At 53.7% G+C, this 19,110-nt stretch overlaps 7 protein-coding genes across 7 annotated transcripts; 4 read left to right on the top strand and 3 right to left on the bottom strand.

The window, feature by feature from the left end:
• Positions 1-293: 293 nt before the first annotated feature.
• Positions 294-3,737, top strand: LRP88_09690 (uncharacterized protein; the record flags this gene model as incomplete). Its single annotated transcript, XM_083246171.1, has 3 exons — positions 294-344; positions 401-3,675; positions 3,728-3,737. The coding sequence occupies 3 exons, from the start codon at positions 294-296 to the stop codon at positions 3,735-3,737; spliced, it is 3,336 nt and encodes a 1,111-aa protein (XP_083097284.1).
• Positions 3,738-3,765: 28 nt separating this feature from the next.
• On the top strand, positions 3,766-4,473 carry LRP88_09689 (Urb2 domain-containing protein; the record flags this gene model as incomplete). Its single annotated transcript, XM_083246170.1, has 1 exon — positions 3,766-4,473. One exon carries the CDS (start codon positions 3,766-3,768, stop codon positions 4,471-4,473), a length of 708 nt encoding a protein of 235 aa, XP_083097283.1.
• Positions 4,474-4,589: 116 nt separating this feature from the next.
• Positions 4,590-5,767, bottom strand: LRP88_09688 (SDR family oxidoreductase; the record flags this gene model as incomplete). The annotated part of the gene is made up of 3 exons (XM_083246169.1): positions 4,590-5,390; positions 5,453-5,584; positions 5,651-5,767. The coding sequence occupies 3 exons, from the start codon at positions 5,765-5,767 to the stop codon at positions 4,590-4,592; spliced, it is 1,050 nt and encodes a 349-aa protein (XP_083097282.1).
• Positions 5,768-6,430: 663 nt separating this feature from the next.
• On the top strand, positions 6,431-9,817 carry LRP88_09687 (NRDE-2, necessary for RNA interference-domain-containing protein; the record flags this gene model as incomplete). The annotated part of the gene is made up of 3 exons (XM_083246168.1): positions 6,431-6,514; positions 6,728-8,716; positions 9,428-9,817. 3 exons carry the CDS (start codon positions 6,431-6,433, stop codon positions 9,815-9,817), a joined length of 2,463 nt encoding a protein of 820 aa, XP_083097281.1.
• Positions 9,818-10,983: 1,166 nt separating this feature from the next.
• Positions 10,984-12,919, top strand: LRP88_09686 (PLC-like phosphodiesterase; the record flags this gene model as incomplete). Its single annotated transcript, XM_083246167.1, has 2 exons — positions 10,984-12,352; positions 12,405-12,919. 2 exons carry the CDS (start codon positions 10,984-10,986, stop codon positions 12,917-12,919), a joined length of 1,884 nt encoding a protein of 627 aa, XP_083097280.1.
• A 401-nt stretch (positions 12,920-13,320) lies between these two features.
• LRP88_09685 (DNA damage-responsive protein 48) lies at positions 13,321-14,601 on the bottom strand (the record flags this gene model as incomplete). The annotated part of the gene is made up of 7 exons (XM_083246166.1): positions 13,321-13,947; positions 14,000-14,077; positions 14,129-14,185; positions 14,239-14,298; positions 14,352-14,393; positions 14,446-14,499; positions 14,554-14,601. The coding sequence occupies 7 exons, from the start codon at positions 14,599-14,601 to the stop codon at positions 13,321-13,323; spliced, it is 966 nt and encodes a 321-aa protein (XP_083097279.1).
• A 2,223-nt stretch (positions 14,602-16,824) lies between these two features.
• LRP88_09684 (uncharacterized protein) lies at positions 16,825-18,882 on the bottom strand (the record flags this gene model as incomplete). The annotated part of the gene is made up of 1 exon (XM_083246165.1): positions 16,825-18,882. One exon carries the CDS (start codon positions 18,880-18,882, stop codon positions 16,825-16,827), a length of 2,058 nt encoding a protein of 685 aa, XP_083097278.1.
• Between the last annotated feature and the right edge of the window lie 228 nt (positions 18,883-19,110).

The raw sequence follows: 19,110 nt of genomic DNA, 5'->3' as shown, positions 1-19,110 counted from the left end.
CGAGGCTGTGGAAGGGAATTGGCGTACTTGAAGGCTTGCAATCCGATCGTTGCGGGCGAAATCTGGAGCTGGAAGCTTTGATTCTACAGGCGTCATGTCAAGCTTCACGAGTATTTCTCGGTTACTGCGTGGCCGAAAGGCGGTGAGGACCGGGGGACCGGGGACGGCTTAGCGCGACGGCAGAATTCTGTAAATTTTGGGTGGATTTTGGAGGCGCATTCAAAGATTCGAGTTCAAGATATCTTCTTGTCAAGCAATTTTTCTAGTCGTTCGCTTGTAAGTCTTTGGTCGCTATGGAAGTGACCATGACGGATAGTCCTTCTCAAGAAGGCACTCAAAACCTTGTGAGTTTCCCTTCAATTGCGCCTTCTAGGAATGACAAGGCTTACACGTGCCTCAGGACAAGACGGATCTCATCAAGACCGTGAGAGGTCTCGACCAAAGTGGCCCAGGAGAGGATGGAAAAAATCTCGAAAAATTATGGAAGCATCTGACTGCATCGGCGGATAGCCAGTTTCATGCAGCGGAGCAGAGCAGCTTGCGATGGCTGCTGAAATTGATGAACGGCTCATCCAGCGACGCCGAGACTATGCGACGATGGCCCTTGACCTGGACGATCCTTGAATGCGTCTTTCAGCGCATTCCGCTCTTTTCGCTCGCCAAGTCGCTTGCTGATCGACGATTCATTGCTGTTCTGCAGCAGACTCTGAAGGACATTTCCAGATTAGCCACGGATTCATCAGCTACTCCATCCAAGAGAAAGAGATCGACAACAAAGGCCTTTGCTCTTGAGGACTTGAAGGATAGCCAAGGATGTTTAATGGCTGGCGAAGCCGTGTTAGGTTCTCTCAAGACTCTGTTGGGCCGACTCGACTCTTCTGCGACGCAATCATCACACGACAAGATTGGTGCTGAGCATATTCGATCTCTCTTCTGTACCTCAGCCGCCGACGCTGCGACACTCGCATCACTATCATTGAAGCTCTGCGATTCTGCTCTGTCTAGCAGCGATGATCAAACCGAGGGTTGGGAGTCTTGGATTGAGACAACGGCGTCAATCTGGGATCTTCATCTACAAGGGAGTGATGATGCTCTGGAGGTGGCTACGCATCTCTTTGCGCCATCAGCAGCTATTCTCAGCAAACTAGAGAAGGTTTCCAAGACACAGAAAGCCGCTGTGCGCGAATCATTACGGATAAAGTGGTCGATCGATCTTCAGAAGCTCATGCATCGCAACCTGATACTCCCCGCTCGAGCGGCGTTTATCACGAAACAGGACATGGAACCAATCTCGAGAGCCCTTCAAGCTGCCGAGAAGAATCTTGAAGTGGCAGCCCCTGCGCTGTACTTCCTGGCGTCGGGCGTGACAGACGCTTTGGGTGAGGGGAGATTACGGAAGGGCAACTCGGATTGGATGAAGCAGGTTTTCAAGGTCGTCGAAAATACTTTGCGGTCGAGAGAAGACCGGGATGAGCTCGTACAAATCGTTCTTGAACGAGCTGCCGAGAAGTCAGCGTCTATTGACACGGACGACCTGCGCTCCGTCTGCCGCGAGTATGCTCTCCAGGAAGAAAGCACCAACTGGAGGCTAGTATCAGACATCTCCAGTTGTGATCCTGATGTGTTCCAGCTCTCTGAAGAAGGCGCACGCCTCCTGGATACTGTCTGCGAACGGAGCATCGCGTCAAGCCTTGACGAGGCCGAGACTGAAGCTGTCACAAAGGTTATTCAAGCCATTGTGCAAGGATTCCGCACTGGGCGAGACTTGTCCAGCTTCTTGAAGCTTTGGTTCCAACAGCTCTGCAAGATCGAGAAGCAAAAGAACAAGGCCAGCTCGCCTTGGATCAGAGTCGCCGAGAATGAATACGGCAGTGATTCTTTCAAGGCCTTGATCGAAAAGGAGCTGTCTCCACAGCAGCTTCTCGAGGTCTTGGAATGGGTTGAGAGCGAGAAGTCCCATTCAAGGGCGCTTTGTCTCTTCCTGGACTCTATTGCGCAAGGAATTCAGAGCGAGTCTTACGCGGACGCTGTTGGAAGCAAGCTGTTTGACCTCGTGAGCAAGGTGAAGAAGACGTCTTCAACTTTGACCGCGTTGAAGTGGGGAGTTGTTTCCAAGACACTATCATGGGTTGCCGCTGAATCAAGAACTGAGATTTGGGATGCCGTACAAGGGCATCTGAGCAAGATCTTGTCCGAAGCGCCTATAGAGTCCAAGGAGACATACGAAGCCTTCAAGTGCTGCTGCCAGGCTTGGATCTCGATGAGTCCAGACGACAAGCAACTTGATGAACCCGCAAAACAGGTGGAATCCTTTACGACTCGCCTGTCCGCGGACCTGCTCTCGTCGAGCGCCTTGAAAGGAAATGACTTTTCTTTGTACCTGCAACTCGATGCTGTACCGGGGTATCTCGAAGAGGCAGCACCTCAACACTACCTCGCTTGGTTTCTGCGAGGCTCCGGCCGTCTTAGTCGATTTGTCTACGGAACAAAGGCGGCTCTCCCAGAGGCACTGCAAAATGCGCTGTCGCTCCCCAGCAGTGAGATTGACCAGCTCCGAGAGATCTGGACCTGCTTGCTCGAGAACGAGAACAACATGAACGATGTCAAGGTTGCTGGCGACCTTGTTGATCGTCTGATCAAGGCTCTGGAAGACGACGGCAAAGAGAAGCGCTGGCCTGCTGAGGCAAGTCAAACTTGGATCCGGAGCTTGACCAATATTCACACAGATGCCTTTACTCGAGTCCAGCGAGAGCGGATCATGATTCTTCTCAACACCCACAGAGCCAAGGCTATCAAGCGGGTGTCGCTAGATGGCTGGAGACATATCCTTGGGCTGTCTACGAAGCTCATGAGCCGACCGACATTCTACGAGGGCATGCAGTTTTCTGACCTTGTCGACGTTGCGGATGCCATGTCGGACATTTCTTCCTCGACGCCGACTCAGGATGGTACCCTGACAAATCTTATTAATGCATACCTCGAGATGGCCTCAGTTACTATCCAGCAGATGGCGGAACACATCGACGACCGAAGTCTCAAGTACTTTGAGGAAAGCCGCAGTTTCATCTCAGACTGTGACGACGCTGGGGACTTGTCGCCCTTCCGTCTTACTCTGTTGAAGGCGTTGATTACTGAAGTTTCCCAATCGCCAAACTGCACTGCCCATGCCGAGCTGGGATCACTGCCAGACAGCGCAAAGAACGTGCTAGGAAACTGTGTCATGGCTGCAACTGGGTATTTCTTGACAGAGAAGAAGGCTTTCGAGGGACACAACGTCATCGCTGACCTCCGGCTCTTCGCTGCTGTCGATGCTGCCGAAGCATTGGAGAGTCTCTCTGGGGTTTCCAAGTTGAAGCAGTCTGATATTCGAAAGGCCGAGAAGAGAAGTCACGCTGCCATGGCCTCAGGGGATCTTCGAGGGTGGAAGATGCAGACATTCCTGAGGACATACTTCTCATCGCTCATGGAGGAGGCTCGGCCAACGACGTTTTATAGCATCAACGACGTGCCGCCCAAACTCCGAGAGCCCTTCTTCCAGAGTAATGTTGCCTCTGTCACGAAAGAGATGGATACGCCCGCCAAGATTGAGTACCTCAGGGATCTCATCCAGGTGTTTGTGCAGGGTTCCAACACAGATGGACAGGCATCGGCCATCCAGACGGTTGTACACCAACTGCTAGGTAAGATGATCAACTTTAACAACATGACTGTTGGCTAACGGTATTAGTGTGTCCTGACCTTCAGAGCAAGGGAGCGGGCTTCGATTTGGCTACTGCCCATAGCGAGCTGACCTCGACACTCCTGACTCTGGAAAGCCAATCTGTGTCCGTCCGGGTCTGCCGTATCCTTCAAACGCTCCTGGAGAAGAAGCCGCAGTCCATGACTCAATGGAACATTGAGCTTGTCCTCAACACTGTCTGCGAGCTTAGCTCGTCTGAGCATGCCGGCGACGAGAGAGTGCCCTTCGGATGGCTATGCAAGCTGGTTGAGGTGATCATCAAGAAACACCGCCTTCGACTTGAGGGCCATCACCATATCCTCCTGTCTGTGATGCAGGCCCTCATCCGTAACCTCGTCATCAGCCAAAGCGCCACAGACCCCCTAGGCCAAGCCATGCACGAGACGAAAGCACATCTCTACGCTCGCCTTGTCACGCTCATCTGTGAGCCTACAGCTGGCGCCGTCTCTCGCTCGCAGCACCAGAATGCGCTCGACTCGGCCACTGACGCGGCGAAGCGTTCGGCTGGACGGCACATGTATCTGGTGCTGATGCAGTATGTCAAGTTGCAGCTGGAGGCTGACGTGCCGCGATCAGTGAGGGAGGCTTTGGAACCGGCCATGAACTCGATTTTCGACATTACACCTCCTGAAGTGAGAAAGATTCTCAACGATGCCATGGACGGCAGTGGACGTGCGATTCTGAGAGAGATGTTTAAGAGATATACCAAGTTTGGCAAGTGGAGCGGCGTGTAAGCGGTTTAGAGATGTTGATAGATACCATCACACGAATAGACATTGGGCAAGGTCAATGGAGTTATTAAATATTATGGGTATCTGGATCCTATTTCGTTGATAGACACCAGACATGATCACAAATCTTGGGGCCGCTTCCTCCTGTACGTGCTAGGATGACCATGAACCTTGCCGTACTTTCGAATCTTGCTATCAATGTCAATCCGGGCAAACACCCAGACAAACAGTGCCAGCACAGAGCCAAAGAAGTCAACGATGGCGTTGTTCTTGGATGCGCCACCAAAAGCACCCCATTTCATGAGGGTGCCCAGGAAAGCCACAGTGATAAAGTACTCTCCGTTCTCGAGTCCTTGGATAGCCTTCTCGGCAACCTCGTCTGGTGTCTGTTGGGGGTCGTCCTTCTCAATGATCTTTGTAATCTCGGGCTTGACCTCGTTCTCGCGCTTGTTGGCCTCGGTGAGGATTGTGCCAGGGTACACGACGTGGACCTCGACGTTCTGGGGATACATCTTGACCTCCTGGGAGATGTTCTCGGCTAGACCTCGCATAGCATACTTGGCGGGTGTGTACGGGCCGTATCCGGGGGGCGAGTAGAAGGCGACGACGCTCGAGGTCATGATGAGGTGCTTGGGCTCCTTCTCGATGGGGGCATTGGGGGCGAGCCACTCGCGGAGGATGGCGTGGGACATTTCGGCAGTGCCGTAGAAGTTGACGTCCATGTGCCGTCGCAGCGACTCCATCTCCATGTCGATGAACAGCTCGGGGTAGGCCATGCCAGCAATGGTCCAGACGATGTCGGGGCTCTTGCCATTGTTCCAGCTGATGGCCTCGGCGAGGAGGGGGCCGGCGTAGGAGGGGATGGAGACGTCGGCCGAGATGTAATGGAAGCGTTGGGTTTCGGGGTTCTTTGCCGCGGCCTGCAAGGGAAGTCGAGTTAGCTGTGTTGGTGGGGCAGACGAGCTCTGTGTTGGGGATTGACCTTGACGATTGCGAGGGCAGCCTCGAGCTTGCCGACGCTTCGGGCGACAAGGATGATGTTTGCGCCCTTGGCAGACAGCTTCTTGGCCACGCTGAGGCCCATTCCCTCGGATGCGCCGGTGAGGAGGACCGTCTAGACGAGGAATTGTCAGTTGAGGGGATCATGAGAGGCTCCCATGAGGAGTCGCAGGACACATACCTTGCCCTCAACGGGCATCTTGTTTCCGCCGAAAAGACCCATGATGAAGGTACCAAAGAGAATAGTTGCGACAGAAGCACCAAGGACGGAGAGGATTGTCGTCGAGGAAAAGTCCATGGTGGGAGAGCTCCAGGTGAAGAGGAGTGGACGAGGGGCACGAGCAGCTATAATTGATTCCAAGGTCCGTAGGATTCTCACCGACCTCCACCGGAAGAAACGGCAACTAGGGGCCGCACAATAATCTTAAATCAGCTACGGATAGTCCCCCCAGGCGTATAGGGCTGACGGCAGCAGGTGAAATTAGATGTAGCAGGATGGTGCGCTGTGGTATGCGATGCAAGGGTTCTTCGATGTAGGTATGAGTTGGCTTTTTTGCTGCTCACCCGTGGACGCCGTCTCCAATTGAACTTTATTACCCAATTCAGGTACCGGCTGGGCACACGATCAAGCTTCTGACACTGTCTTTAGGCGAGCTGAAGCGGGTTCAGGGATGCTTTCCAGGGGATCTGAGTGGCACTTGGGGTCTGAAGTGGACTACCCTGAGCCCCTAAACCTCGGTCCCTTGGACAGTGTGTGTGTGGATATTCACACTGTATTTGCGCACTGGCCAAGCTCCAAGCTGCAGCCCCTTGTGGCTGACGTTTTGATGAGGCTCATCGCGATACAACCACCAGCTTACACGACGCTTTCGCCGCAGTCACATCCTTTGCAATGCCACGCCCCTGAACATTATCTGATACAAGGCATGAGCTGCTGAGGCAGTCTCTCCAGCTTACCATCATGTCGGACGAGGATGAATCCCCCAAGCTTACGGTCCCAAAGTTCACATCTTTCAAGCCGAAACCAGAGACCTCGGAGCTGAAAGTACCCAAATTTTCGTCTTTCAAGTCCAAAGAGAAGGAATCGAGTGCAAGCAGAGGTTCAAGATCGCGAGAAAGGGAACGTGATCGAGACTCGAGAAGGAAAAGACATCATCACTCTGACAGTCATCGCGATCATCACCACTCAAAAAGGCATCGCTCAGAGCACAGGGAAAGGGAGAAATCTCGACGCTCCAGTCGCTCGGGGACTCCAGAGAATCAACGGCGCGTCGATCCTCCTCGCGACAACAAGGAGGCTTCACGATTGTATGTTATCGACACAAAGGGCGATCCCTTGATTATTCGTTATGGCCACCTTGATCGGTCTCAGATTCCTGCCTATTACCGTGACGGATATGGCAAGGTTCTTGGTACCACTGGTCGACTTGTGATACACCGCGATGGACCCAGGGATCAGTTCAGCCTTCGCATGCCGGGTGAAGGCTCCTATGCTTTTAAGGAAAAGGATGGGCTTCGCTCAAAAGCATGGCAAGTGAGAACAAAACCGCTTCGGATTCGAAAGCAAGAGAATGATTATCTGGAAGATGCTGACGACGACTTCTTGCCATTGAGTACATCCAAAAAGCGCAAGCGTGGCCAGCAGGACACGGAATCATCCGATGAGGAGGAAAAACCATCATATCGCTCGATTGAGGGCAAAGCAAAGCCTCGCCAGTTTGTCGACAGCGATCTGGAGACTGACTCGGACTCGGATGCCGAGCAGGTAGACTTGGACCAAAACAACCCCCTGAAATGGAAGTCGATACAACTTTCCAGACGCGTCAAGGATCAGCCGGATGATATCGATGCCTGGCTCGAGCTGGCAAATCATCAGGATGCCCTTCTAAGAGCTGGCGAGGACATTGACCACAGAGCACTTGAAGCTGAGGTGCACTCTTTTGCTGAGATCAAACTACACATGCTTGAGTCGGCTTTGGCAAACGTTTCAACTCCTCAAGATCGAACTCGGGTGCTGGTTCCTTTGATGCGCGAGGGAGCCAAGGTGTGGAATAGCAAGACAGCTGCCAAAAAGTGGACGGACCTGCAAAAGGACGAGGAAAGTAGTTTTCCGCTGTGGAAAACCCACCTCGACTTTGCCCTGTCCAACATTTCCACATTTCACTATGACTCGATCAAGCAGATGCATCTCGGTCGACTTGGTCAGATCCTCGCACGATCTGGATCCGATCTCGGTACGGAAGACTTTAGTGAGGCCATCTACGTCTTTCTAAGGCTTACAAGATTCATTCACGACTCTGGATACAAGGAACTTGCGGTTGCAGCTTGGCAGGCTTTCCTTGAACTCAACTTTTTTCGGCCTCCATATCTGGATGACCAGACTGCAACATTCGAATCACTTCGAGATTTCTGGGAGAGTGAAGTTACCCGGATAGGAGAAGCAGATGCCCAAGGTTGGGCAAAGTTCGTCGAAGATGGTGGTATAGGAGATGCCCCTGAGCCACTCTTGGACAACAAGGATCTCGTGAGCCAATCTCGAGATGACTACAGGCGCTGGGCGATCATTGAGCACTCTCAGGCAGTGAAGGCTCGAATGCCAGCGAGAACCATGGACGAGGGGACAGAAGATGACCCATTTCGAGTGGTCATGTTCTCTGATATCGAGCCGTTGCTCTTTATTGTGCCGAGGGCTATGATGCAAGCTGTGCAGGAGCAACTTGTGGATGCTTTTCTCATCTTTTCTGGATTCCCACCTACCTTTCGATCCAATACCTGGACGGAAGAGGCATTCCATGACCAGTTTCTGGTTAGCTTGAGTGCAACCGAAGAACCACGGACTCTGGGCGCCCCCTTTGGCGATGAAGACCCTGTTGAGATACAACGAAAGCCGCCAGCTTTCATGCATCAGCCTCTTTGCGTCTCTCAATCCCCCGACGTATTGTTTCCGGGCGGGGAGTGGTTCTCTTATCTCCCAGAGAGGAACAGGAGTAACGAGGTTGAGCTGAGCCTTGTTGTGAATGCCACCAAACAGCTGGCCCATACCGGCAACTTCGAGGCACTCGCGGGATTTCACCTGGCGTTGTGTGCGGCATGGGATGGGACTGGTGTCAAGAACCCTGCCAAGGCTCTACTCAAGCGATACCCTACTAACCTCGACTTGTACGGCGCATATGCGCTGGCCGAGTCTGCCAGTGGAAGCCATGATGTTGCTGTCAAAGTCTTTTCATCGGCAACAGCGCTTGCATCTGTAAGTACTCTATAACTACATGTTTTGGGACATCCGGTGGCTAACACATGGTACCGGAAGGCGTCGACACCAAGTGCCTTCGGGCTTTGGAGGAGATGGTCCTGGATGGAACTGGAGCTTGGGAACAAGAAAGCGGCAACTCAAAGGATATGCGCTTCCGTGGATGACAACTTGCGTTCTTCGGATCAAGCTCCCGACGTATCTTCGACGCACATCCTCAAAGCCCATCAAGCCTTTTCTTCTAGAATGGACGGCTTTCTCTCTGCTGGCGAACTGGATCATGCAGAAACTCTTATCGAGTGCCTGGTTTTGCTGTCTTATCTGACTGCTGAGGGCTGTTCTGAGCCAACATCAGACTCTCAAGGAAACATATCAGCCGCGATTGAAGTTATTCACAAACAATCTCTTGAATTCAAGAGGCGAGGATATCAAGCGTCACCCGCTCACGAGCGGGCTCTACAATTTGCGGCGGGATTATTATACTTGCACGCAACACGAGGGTAAGTTTTTCTTGCAAAAGCTGATAGGGAGCTGCTAACAGGACCAAGGCCCTTCCGACGCGCATACCTACTTGACCAGCTGAAGCAATTCCTTGCCTACTTTCCCCGAAACAGCATTTTCTTGGCTTTATTCGAATGGGCTGACTCTAGCCTTCGCGTAATCGACGAGACGAGAACACTCCTATATGAGACAGTACTTACCCTAGCTCAGGACTGCCTGGGCAGCCGACTATTTGCCATCCATCACGAGATGGAGCGTGGCAACGTCAACACGACAAAGGCAGCATTCGAGCACGCCGTGTCGAGCGACGTGTGCAAGTCCAACACTGGCCTGTGGATCAGGTTTATCCAGTTCTGCAGCTTGCAGAGAGAGCTACGGCCCAAAGCCAAGGATGTCTTATTCCGGGCACTGAGGCAATGCCCATGGTCAAAGGATGTCATGATGGAGGCGTTCCTGACGCTGAACAGGGACATGGAGTCCTCAGAGCTTAAGGGGGTGTTTGAGACGATGGCGTCCAAGGGGCTGAGGGTTCATGTTGACTTGGACGAGTTTCTCGAGAAAAGGAGGAATGAGAGGCGAGCCCAGAAGGGTCGAGGATGAGATGTGCTGTGGTAATCATGGGCTGGAATGGTGGCACGGACAGTGAGAAGTCATGATGGAGAATTGTAATCTCAAATCAAAACATAATAACAACGCCTTCATATCACCATTCGTCAGGGAGTCATGATCTATTGCGTGGCTCAAACGCCTTTCGCCGAGAAAAGGGGAAGATGGCTTGTATCAAGGGCTCGGACCTTGAAGGTTGCCAAGTGAGTTCGGCTTGTGGTTGCCGCGGAAATGGAACGATACGCCTATGACAGTCGTAAAGGTCATCTTGGCAATTATGAAGAGAGTTGCCAAGCCCCCCTTTATGTTTTACAAAGACTGCTTCCTATCCGTTGCCTACGTATCATCATGTGGCTTAGAGGTTTAGCTGGCGTCAAGACGGCAAGACGGCACTGCTCTCAGCCTTGAGTTTGTTTTATGTTAGAGGGTTGCAGGCTTCATTTATGGTTCTGACAGTACCCGGTCTAAGAGTTAGCTACAAAATCATACCTGGTTTAGAGCGTTTCACATTGGTCAGTTCGTAAAAGAAACACAAGCCACGTGACGATCCTACAGGAGAACGAGTTCAACCCAAAGGCCTTGAATTTTCGTTTACCGGTCAACCACTATAAATAGTGACCCGCGGGTAACGTGGTTGATGCTGTTCAGCTGGTTCAGAAGGGGTCCTATAGGGGTCCCCGTTGTGGGGCATGTGTTGCAAGCTATCCTGAGCTACCCTTGAACATGAGACCACGTCAGATGAGATGAGATGTCAGATTAAGGAAGCCCTTGTATTTTTTTTTACTGTGGCTTGCTCTTGCCTTGCCGAGCACAGAAGGAAAAAAAGATAGTAGGGAAGGAGAGGCCGCCAGTTTGAAAAAGAAACCCTTCAAGATGGATTCGCCTCTTGAGCCTGCATCGTCATCCTTTCCCCAGTTTGGGCTGACTTGACTTGATTCTCTATGGTCTAGAATATGCAGGGGCAGCAGCAGCAGCAGCAGCAGCAGCAAGAGAAGCAGCAGCATGTGGTGGACGCCCGCCAGCCAAGGCCTGTTCGACGACAGCGAATAACTTCACGTCTGCAACACCACTTCATCGCCCTCTCATTTTTACGCTCGCTGCTCGATCTCACGTCATCAAAGAAGGAACGGAAACGCAAGAGACTCTCTCGTCATCTCAAGATGCCGATTCCCCTCCAGGCTGGCGGCGGTGCCAGCGAGACGTCCCGCTCTCTTTCGAGCGTCGACCCCGTCGTGCGTGCGCACCTGGTCAAAGTCTTTGAGTCTCTGGTCGACCGTGATGATGGCACCTGGAGCCATGAGGCCATCTACTCGTTCGTTCAGAAGACGCAGCAGCTCGATCCTTCGACCGCCGTCGACGAACTGCTCGCCCAGGAGTCGCTCGACCTCGACGGCTTCATCGCCTTCATGACGTCGTCGCTCGCAGCGGCCACGACCCCGCCCAAGCCCCAGGACCTCTCGTACCCGCTCGCTGCGTACTTTATCAGCTCCAGCCACAACACCTACCTCACGGGCAACCAGCTCTCCAGCGATAGTTCTACCAGGCCCTACACTGAGACACTGCTGCGTGGTGGTCGGTGCATCGAGATCGATGTATGGGACGGTGATGAGTCGGACGCAGAGGGGACAAGCAGCCCTAGCAGCAGCGACGAGGAGGCGGGTAAGCCCATTAGGAGGGTTAAGAAGAAGAAGAGCACCTTTAGCAAGCTCAAGGCCAAGCTCGGAAAGACGACCATCGACGATGACGCAGAAGCCGATCCCGCCTCCGCTTCCGGTGCCGGCGCCGAATCTACGGAGCCCGAAGTCGCCGTTGTTGAGCCCCGGGTCCTCCACGGATACACCCTGACCAAGGAGGTCTCGTTCCGTGCCGTTTGTGAGGCCATCCGCGAGAGCGCCTTTGTCGTCAGTGACCTCCCCGTCATCGTCTCCCTCGAGGTTCACTGCACCCCGGCTCAGCAGATGTGTATGGTGCGCATCATGAAGGAGGCTTGGGAAGGTCTCCTCGTCCCTGAACCCGAGGGCGATCCAGATGTGCTACCCAGTCCAGATTCGCTCCGCCGCAAGCTCATCGTCAAGGTCAAGTACGCACCACCCGGCACCGAGGCCCCGTTGGAGGATAGTGAGGATGATGACCGGCCTGCTCCCCCAGGGGCAGCGGCGGCAGCAGCAAAGAAGGTATCCAAGGTGATCCAGGAGCTGAGCCGCATGGGCTTCTACTCTCGGGGCGTGTCATTTAAGAGCCTGTCGCAGCCCGAGGCGGGAATGCCTACGCACATCTTCTCGCTGTCTGAGAAGAAGGTGATTGATGTGCACGAGAAGCAGGCGTCAGACCTGTTCAACCACAACCGCCACTTCCTCATGAGGACGTATCCTTGGGGTCTGCGGATAGGATCGTCTAACCTGGACCCTGCCATCTTCTGGCGCAAGGGTATTCAGGTTGTTGCCCTGAACTGGCAGAGGTGGGATGAGGGCATGATGCTCAACGAGGGCATGTTTGCCGGCACAGGAGGCTATGTCTTGAAGCCTCCAGGTATGAACACCACCATATGATATCACCATCTCATATAACTAATCACCTGTAGGATACCGACCAAACCGCAGCAAGGGAGACGACGATGAGGACGACGCCTCTTTCAACACGATCACCCGCAAGACCCTCCACCTCACGATCACCGTCCTCGCCGCCCAAAACATCCCCCTCCCTCCCGGTGACACATCCGCCCGTGGTTTCGAGCCTTACGTCAAGGTCGAGCTGCACGTCGAGGGCCCCGACGAGTTCCATGGCGGCCCCATCCCCAACGACGGCCATGAGCGCGAGGGCGAGTACAAGGCCCGCACGCGGACTCATCGCGGCCAGGCCCCCGACTTTGGCGGCGAGCGTCTCGACTTCCCCCCCGTCCCCCACGTCGTGGATGAGCTCTCGTGGGTGCGCTTCACCATCCGGGATGATGAGATCGGAAAGGACGATCTGGCTGCTTGGGCTTGCGTGAGGCTTGATCGGCTGGGACAGGGATATCGCTTTGTTCATCTTATGGACTGCGAGGGACGTGTCACCGAGGGAGTCGTTCTTGTCAAGGTTGACAAGAAGCTGGTTTAGTTAATTCATCTCTACCCAGTACCACCTAAATTGAATAATGATGACATGACATCCATGCTACCTCATTTTTTACATGAGTTTCAATGGCCATCAGTTTGGGACCTCTCATCGCAACAACAATAAACATACCCGCCCATAGCCTGTTGTTTACCTGCCTCATGAGCCATATTTTTATTTAAATGGTCGGTCGTGTCAATCTGGAACCACTTGCTAACAATAAGAAACACGTCCGAGTGGTTGGACTTCAGACTGTTCTTTACTTGTCATATCAGTTGCATCACAGTGGTCTAGATCATCTTGTCAAGAAAACATGTCCGTGATGCTGGGCAGGTTCAATTCTTCATTATCGATACATAAAAAAACGCCAGATTAGTTCATATTAAACCATCCCGACCCAGCAATTAGTAGTCGTCGTCATTGTTCTTGTTGCCCTTGATCTTCTCGGAAATCTTGTTGCCGATAAAGTCACCAGCCTTGTCCTTGATCTTGTCCACGAAGGTGTTGGACTCATCGTCGTCGTTGCGGTTCGAGCTGCCGTAGCCGCCGGAGCTGGAGCCGTAGGTGTTACCGCTGGATCCGTACGAGTCGCTCTCGTTCTTGTTGCTGGAGCCGTAGCCGCCAGACGAGCTCTTGGAGCCGTAAGAGTCATCGTTGTCACGGCCGGAAGAGCCGTAAGTGTTGCCAGAGGAACCGTAGGAGTCGTTGTCGTCCTTGTCCTTGCGGCTGGATCCGTAGGAGTCATCGTTGTCACGGCCAGAGGAGCCATAGGTGTTTCCACTGGAGCCGTACGAGTCATTGTCCTTGTTGCTAGAACCATAGCCTCCCGAAGAAGACTTGGATCCGTAGGAGTCGTCGTTATCGCGGCCGGAAGAGCCATAGGTGTTTCCGCTGGAGCCATACGAATCATTATCGTCCTTGTCCTTGCGGCTGGAGCCGTAGGAGTCATCGTTGTCTCGGCCGGATGAGCCGTAGGTGTTGCCGCTGGAGCCGTAGCTGGAGCTCTTGTTGTCGTCCCGGTTAGAGGATCCCTGAGTAAGGATTAGCTCGAGAACACATTCAAGTCAGAGTATTTAAACATACGTAGCTGTCGTCATTGTCGCGGCTGGAACCGTATGAGGACTTCTTGTTGTCGTCGTCATCGTCACGGCGGGAAGAGCCCTAGTGAAAGTTAGTTACCTGTTCCCTGGAATGAGAGAGGTCAAGACATACGTAGCTGTCGTTGCCTCCACCGTAGCTGGAGCTGGTGTTGTCACGGCCAGAGGAACCCTGATGTAGGTGTTAGCCTCGAAATCATCTTGGTAGAAGAAATATCAACGTACGTAGCTGTCGTTGTTGCCACTGCCGTAGCTGGAGCTCTCGTTGCGTCGGTTGGAGGAGCCCTACTCGAGGGTTAGTTTCATCACCATGTGAGTGAGAGAATATGGAGCCATACGTAGCTATCGTTGTCGTTGTCGTTGTCACGGCGAGAAGAGCCCTGGGCGAGTCTTAGCTTGAGGCCATTATAATTAGAGTGAGTGGTCACTTACGTAGCTGTCGTTGTTTCCGGAGCCGTAGGAGCTCTCGTTTCGGTTGGACGAGCCCTGAACAGACTGTTAGCTTGAAAAGCTCAAGCGAGAGTGAGTGAATCAACGTACGTAGCTGTCGTTGCCGTAGCTGTCGTTGTCGTTTCCGCCGTAAGACATTGTGATGGGTGATGACTGATACGAGTTTGATAGTCAAAGAAGTGATGCGAGTGAATGATCAAGAGGGCAAAGCTGGCAACGAGGGGACAGCTTCAGTTTAATACCTACAGAGAGAAGCTCCTCAAGCTGGGCTCCAGCTGCTGCCCCTCCAGCTCGGCCCCGTTGTCATGTGGATCATGTTCTCCCGTACCAACAGAGAGAGCTTTCTCCCCTCCCCCACCACTGGCCTCTCGGGAGATGACGTGCCACTGTTCCATTGTGGCATGGGCTGTGACAATCCTGCCATGAAGCAGAAGCTTGTCGAGCGGGCGCGGCTAGCTGTGCTAGCACACGGAGGAGGCTTGGACGGGGTCCCCGACTGAGGGAGGGAGGGAGGGAGAGAGGGAGACAAGGCCCCTTGCCAAGCCAAGATGGGAGGACCCCACGTCTCCCGGCGTGAGCATCAGAGGAAGGAAGACGTGCTTCGATTGTCGTTTCTTTTGCTCTCGTCAAGATGATCTAGTCTCAGCCAACCATCACCCGAGTGTCCCACACGACCGCGCGTTTACTGCCAGTTCTCGGCGGTACCGTCGTTGTACCTCAGACCATGAGTGCCTTGATGGATGGATGAATGGATGAATGGTCCCTTGAACGGCCCCTCCACCCCTCGTTGAAGAGGGGAGCCAGAAACCTGTTGTTATGTAGGGAGTACATGGCAACCAGGTGTCACGATCCCACAGTCCGAGGTTCCTTGGCATCAATTGGCTCGATCGCGACATCTGAGGCTTGTTTCGACAGCTTCCCCCCGTGTCGTCATGCCTGGCTGCTTGTCATGGTTCGGCTTGAGCACATCACATCTCAGAGCTTTCCACAGCGGGGTAACCAGTTCACCGATCGACCTGAGAGGCGCATTAGTCGTGATCTACTGGCGACGCTAGGCCTGAAAAATGCCAAGGATGGGCCCGGGCGGCCCAGCTTGACAGGGTCCAAATCAGGTCCCGGAACCTGGACGAGCTGATATGGAGCTCGATGGACTGTGGCTGTGCCTGCTCTGGCAGGTCGTGGGAGCGACTATTGAATGCCGGCCGAGAAACTGTCATTTTGCCTGATGAGCATAGGTGTTCACAAGTTGCTGAGAGAACCCTGAAGGGCTGAACTGAAGTGCAACCATCCATCGTGGCCGTGGCCGTAGACTTTGTCGGACAACATCCATCCACCACCATGCACTTGTGGAGTCCAGACGATAATGACACTGGAGCCAAAGAACAGGAGGGCCAATGTCTGTCCTGTCTGCATGGGATGGGACCGGAATCTTGCTCTACCCAAGCATCGAATCGCATCGCAGAGTGACGTGCCAACCCACGCCATTTCCAGCCGTGTCTGAGATGGTGATTGAATCGGGTCTAGCAACCCTCCGTGTCTTGACTCCCCGCTCATGTTGCAGAGGAGCTGGCCGTGACCTTGGTTAGCATCCCCGCTTCAACCGAGGACCCTTGAGTCTTGGCTGTTGACCGTTTCAATTGCTTGTTTCTGTAGCTCGTTTCCTTGGTCTCGACGAACGCGTTCCCAGATTTCTTTTGTATATTAATGCCGTGCCAACTTAACTGCCGGGAATGACTTCCATTCTCTGCTTCTGTTCCGACTTGCAACCGTCTTGCTTCGACCAACATCTATTGTCCAGCCCAACACCGACGTTTCTCGGACCACGCCAGACATGCCGAACCCAAGCCGGACCTACAGTACTAGGCGGGTAGCCCGTGTCCTGTCCGGTCCCCATCTCTCTGCACGTGTGATGGATGAATGCTCATCGACTGAGCAAATAGTCATTCACCGGCGCTCCCGGACTCCCAGAACAGAACAAGAGGCATCCAACTCTTCCATCCATCTCGATTTATCCAGATCCTTCGCAGCCTGCCGAGCCTAGAACCCCGACCAGAAATGACACAAGTGCATAAGGCGAACGGAAAGGTGCCCGTCTGCCCGAGTCCAGCGACACCAGGCCTTCAGGTGTGGCAGGACTACCACAACTGATTCAGCCAAGTTGTGACCTCTCAGCTTTCCCAGTGTCGTCACTCGAGACGCAATAGCAGCCACAAACAACTGCCGGTGAAACGCTGTTCTCTAGATGAAACCCGTGACATGTTGCGGCCAAGCTTGAGGGAACACCGGCCATCATCGGCGATCTGTCTAGAATGTGAGACAGAACCACACACTCGGCGCTTATCCGCGCTCGTTGCTCGAGCCTTATAGCTTGCTCGATCTTTCGGGGCCGGCAAGAGCACCGCTCATCATGGCCGGCTCCGTCTTGCCGGCAAGGATGAGCTCCCGACCTCCCTGAGTCCCCCACCAAGCTACTCCAATAGCTGCTCGCTCCACATCTAATTCTCCGCTCACGAGGATCTCCAAGAACCGCTGCTTGACAGGTTCTCGTAGTGTGGGATCCGAAATCTCATTCATTGCCTGAGCAGTAACTGTAAACCACTCTTCCACTAGAGGAAGTGGAAGGTATGGTAGAGAGTCAACCAGAGCCAATGTAAGTGAGCTCTGCTGAGATAGAGGTTCTTCTTGTGATTCCTCCATAGCCGCCCGCGACACAACGTCCGCCGTAGGAGGGAGAGGGCTGGTTGACGCCGTTGTAATAAAAGACCGGAGCATCTCAAGCAAGGTCTCTGAGAGATGCGGCTCCATGTCGGCAATAGGGAAGGGGGGTGATACAATCTGCATCACAGTCTTGAAGGCCACTCTGAACTGACGCGAGGAAATGTGTCGTGGGAAAGAGTCGAACAGCTTGGCGATATAGAATGGTGTAAGCTCGATAGTGAGGGGACTGTGCTGAGGGCAAGAGATGGTCGAGAGGATGGCACTGTGAGCGGACTCGAACAGTTGCACCATAGACTGTGTTGTTGGTCCTTCATGGGAGATATATGCAATTGCCGGCTTGATGATGAGAGCATCGCATGCGTCTGTTGATAGAGTGAGAGGAAGATGCTCAGATAGGTTCAGATAGAACAGATCCAATGTCCTCTGCAGATATGTGGTTTCTGCTGAGGCGTTCTCTTCCGGTCGAGTCTCCTGAAGAAACATGTAACAGGCAGACGCGCTCCGAGAGATAGAGTCAATTGACGTCAGATATGTAAAGTTGTAGACCTGGAAAGCGTTGTTGCCGTTCCTTGAAGAGATAAAGAATATGTTGCGCAGAATGTGCAGTGATTTGGTTGCAATGACGGGAGCCGCCACATCGTTCAGCATGAGGGGATCAAGAAGACTTCGTGACACAATCGCTTGAAGTATAGCAACTGTCCCGAACATGAGCTTCCTCATGAGGTTCCAGAGCACCGACCACGTGCTTGTCAGAGTCTCCTGTGTAAGCACGTTGCCCTCCAGCGCCGGGTCTATATCGCTCAGTCGGTTCGTCTGCCAGGTCTTCAAGACCTTGCTGGTAAAGGTAACGAGGCCATCCTGAGCAGCAAGGACGGCCGCAGTGTCGGTTGCATGCTGGATAGCGAAACCGGCAAGCTTGGCCAACGGGCCCATGTTGGCCAAGGTGGGACGCCTGTCCAGTTCTTGAATATGGCGGAACGAAGGCGTCGTTGGTGACCAGGCGAGCAGATGGGCTGGGGATTCCACAATCTCGGTACTGATCGGGATGAGGAACTCGCCATCGGCAAAGCCCTCCTCAGCAGTTACAGCCCACACAATGAGAGGCAGCATAGCATTGCAGTTGATGAGACTCTTGTGGAAGTCGGACAGCAATGGGAAGGCAAAGTTGAGAGCCATAACAACCGAGGCACCTGCCACAGGACCGTCCTCCTCGCGGGTATCAAGGGCCAGGTTCGCCGCCATCACCACCGCCTCTTCAAGCGTATTCCTCAAGCTGCGCGACAAGGACTGGCGGTTATTGGACTCCATGCCCATGAGCACACCTGTGAGAACGAGAAGATGTTGCCACCGCCTCGATCGATCGTCCGCGCCCTTCACAACGGCCCTTGTCCACTCCTCGCATCGCAGTCCGCCGCCCTCGTGAGGCTCGTTGCGCTTCGTCTTGGCGATCTCATAGTTGTGGATGCGCGCGGCAGCAGTGTTGTAGATGCTGATGATTCGGGTAGAGGTTCGAAGTCCTCCGGGCTGGAACCAGATTGCTGGCGCCGTAAGGAGATGCGATGTCAGGAGGCCGAGGTTCAGAGGGTTTGTAAGCTCGGTGAGGAGGTGTGTCGTCGACCCGATGATCTGCTCCGTCTTGGCGGCATCGTGTACGTCTTGATAGTGTTGCAAGACGGTTCTGAGAAGTCTATCGGAAGACATGGCGATTCATCCGTGTCCGTGGATATCGGGACAAGTTTGAGGTGGTGAACAAGTTAAAGTTGCTTCTTGTCGCGTTGCGCTCGGCGCGCAGGCCGATTTCACGAGCTTTTGCCGAGGCCTGGGGATGACGTTCCGGGGAAGGTGCATAGGTCACGTCCACCCAGCACGGGCATCCATCCCTGTCCTAGTGGATCCCCTGTCGCCGCCAATTCAACCACCCCATTAATT

The sequence above is a fragment of the Fusarium phalaenopsidis genome (genome assembly GCF_050370095.1).
Source record: "Fusarium phalaenopsidis strain FUZ10S chromosome Unknown contig_32304, whole genome shotgun sequence".
Taxonomy (NCBI): domain Eukaryota; kingdom Fungi; phylum Ascomycota; class Sordariomycetes; order Hypocreales; family Nectriaceae; genus Fusarium; species Fusarium phalaenopsidis.
Note: the sequence above shows the minus strand (reverse complement) of the source record. Positions and strands in the feature narration are given on the sequence as shown.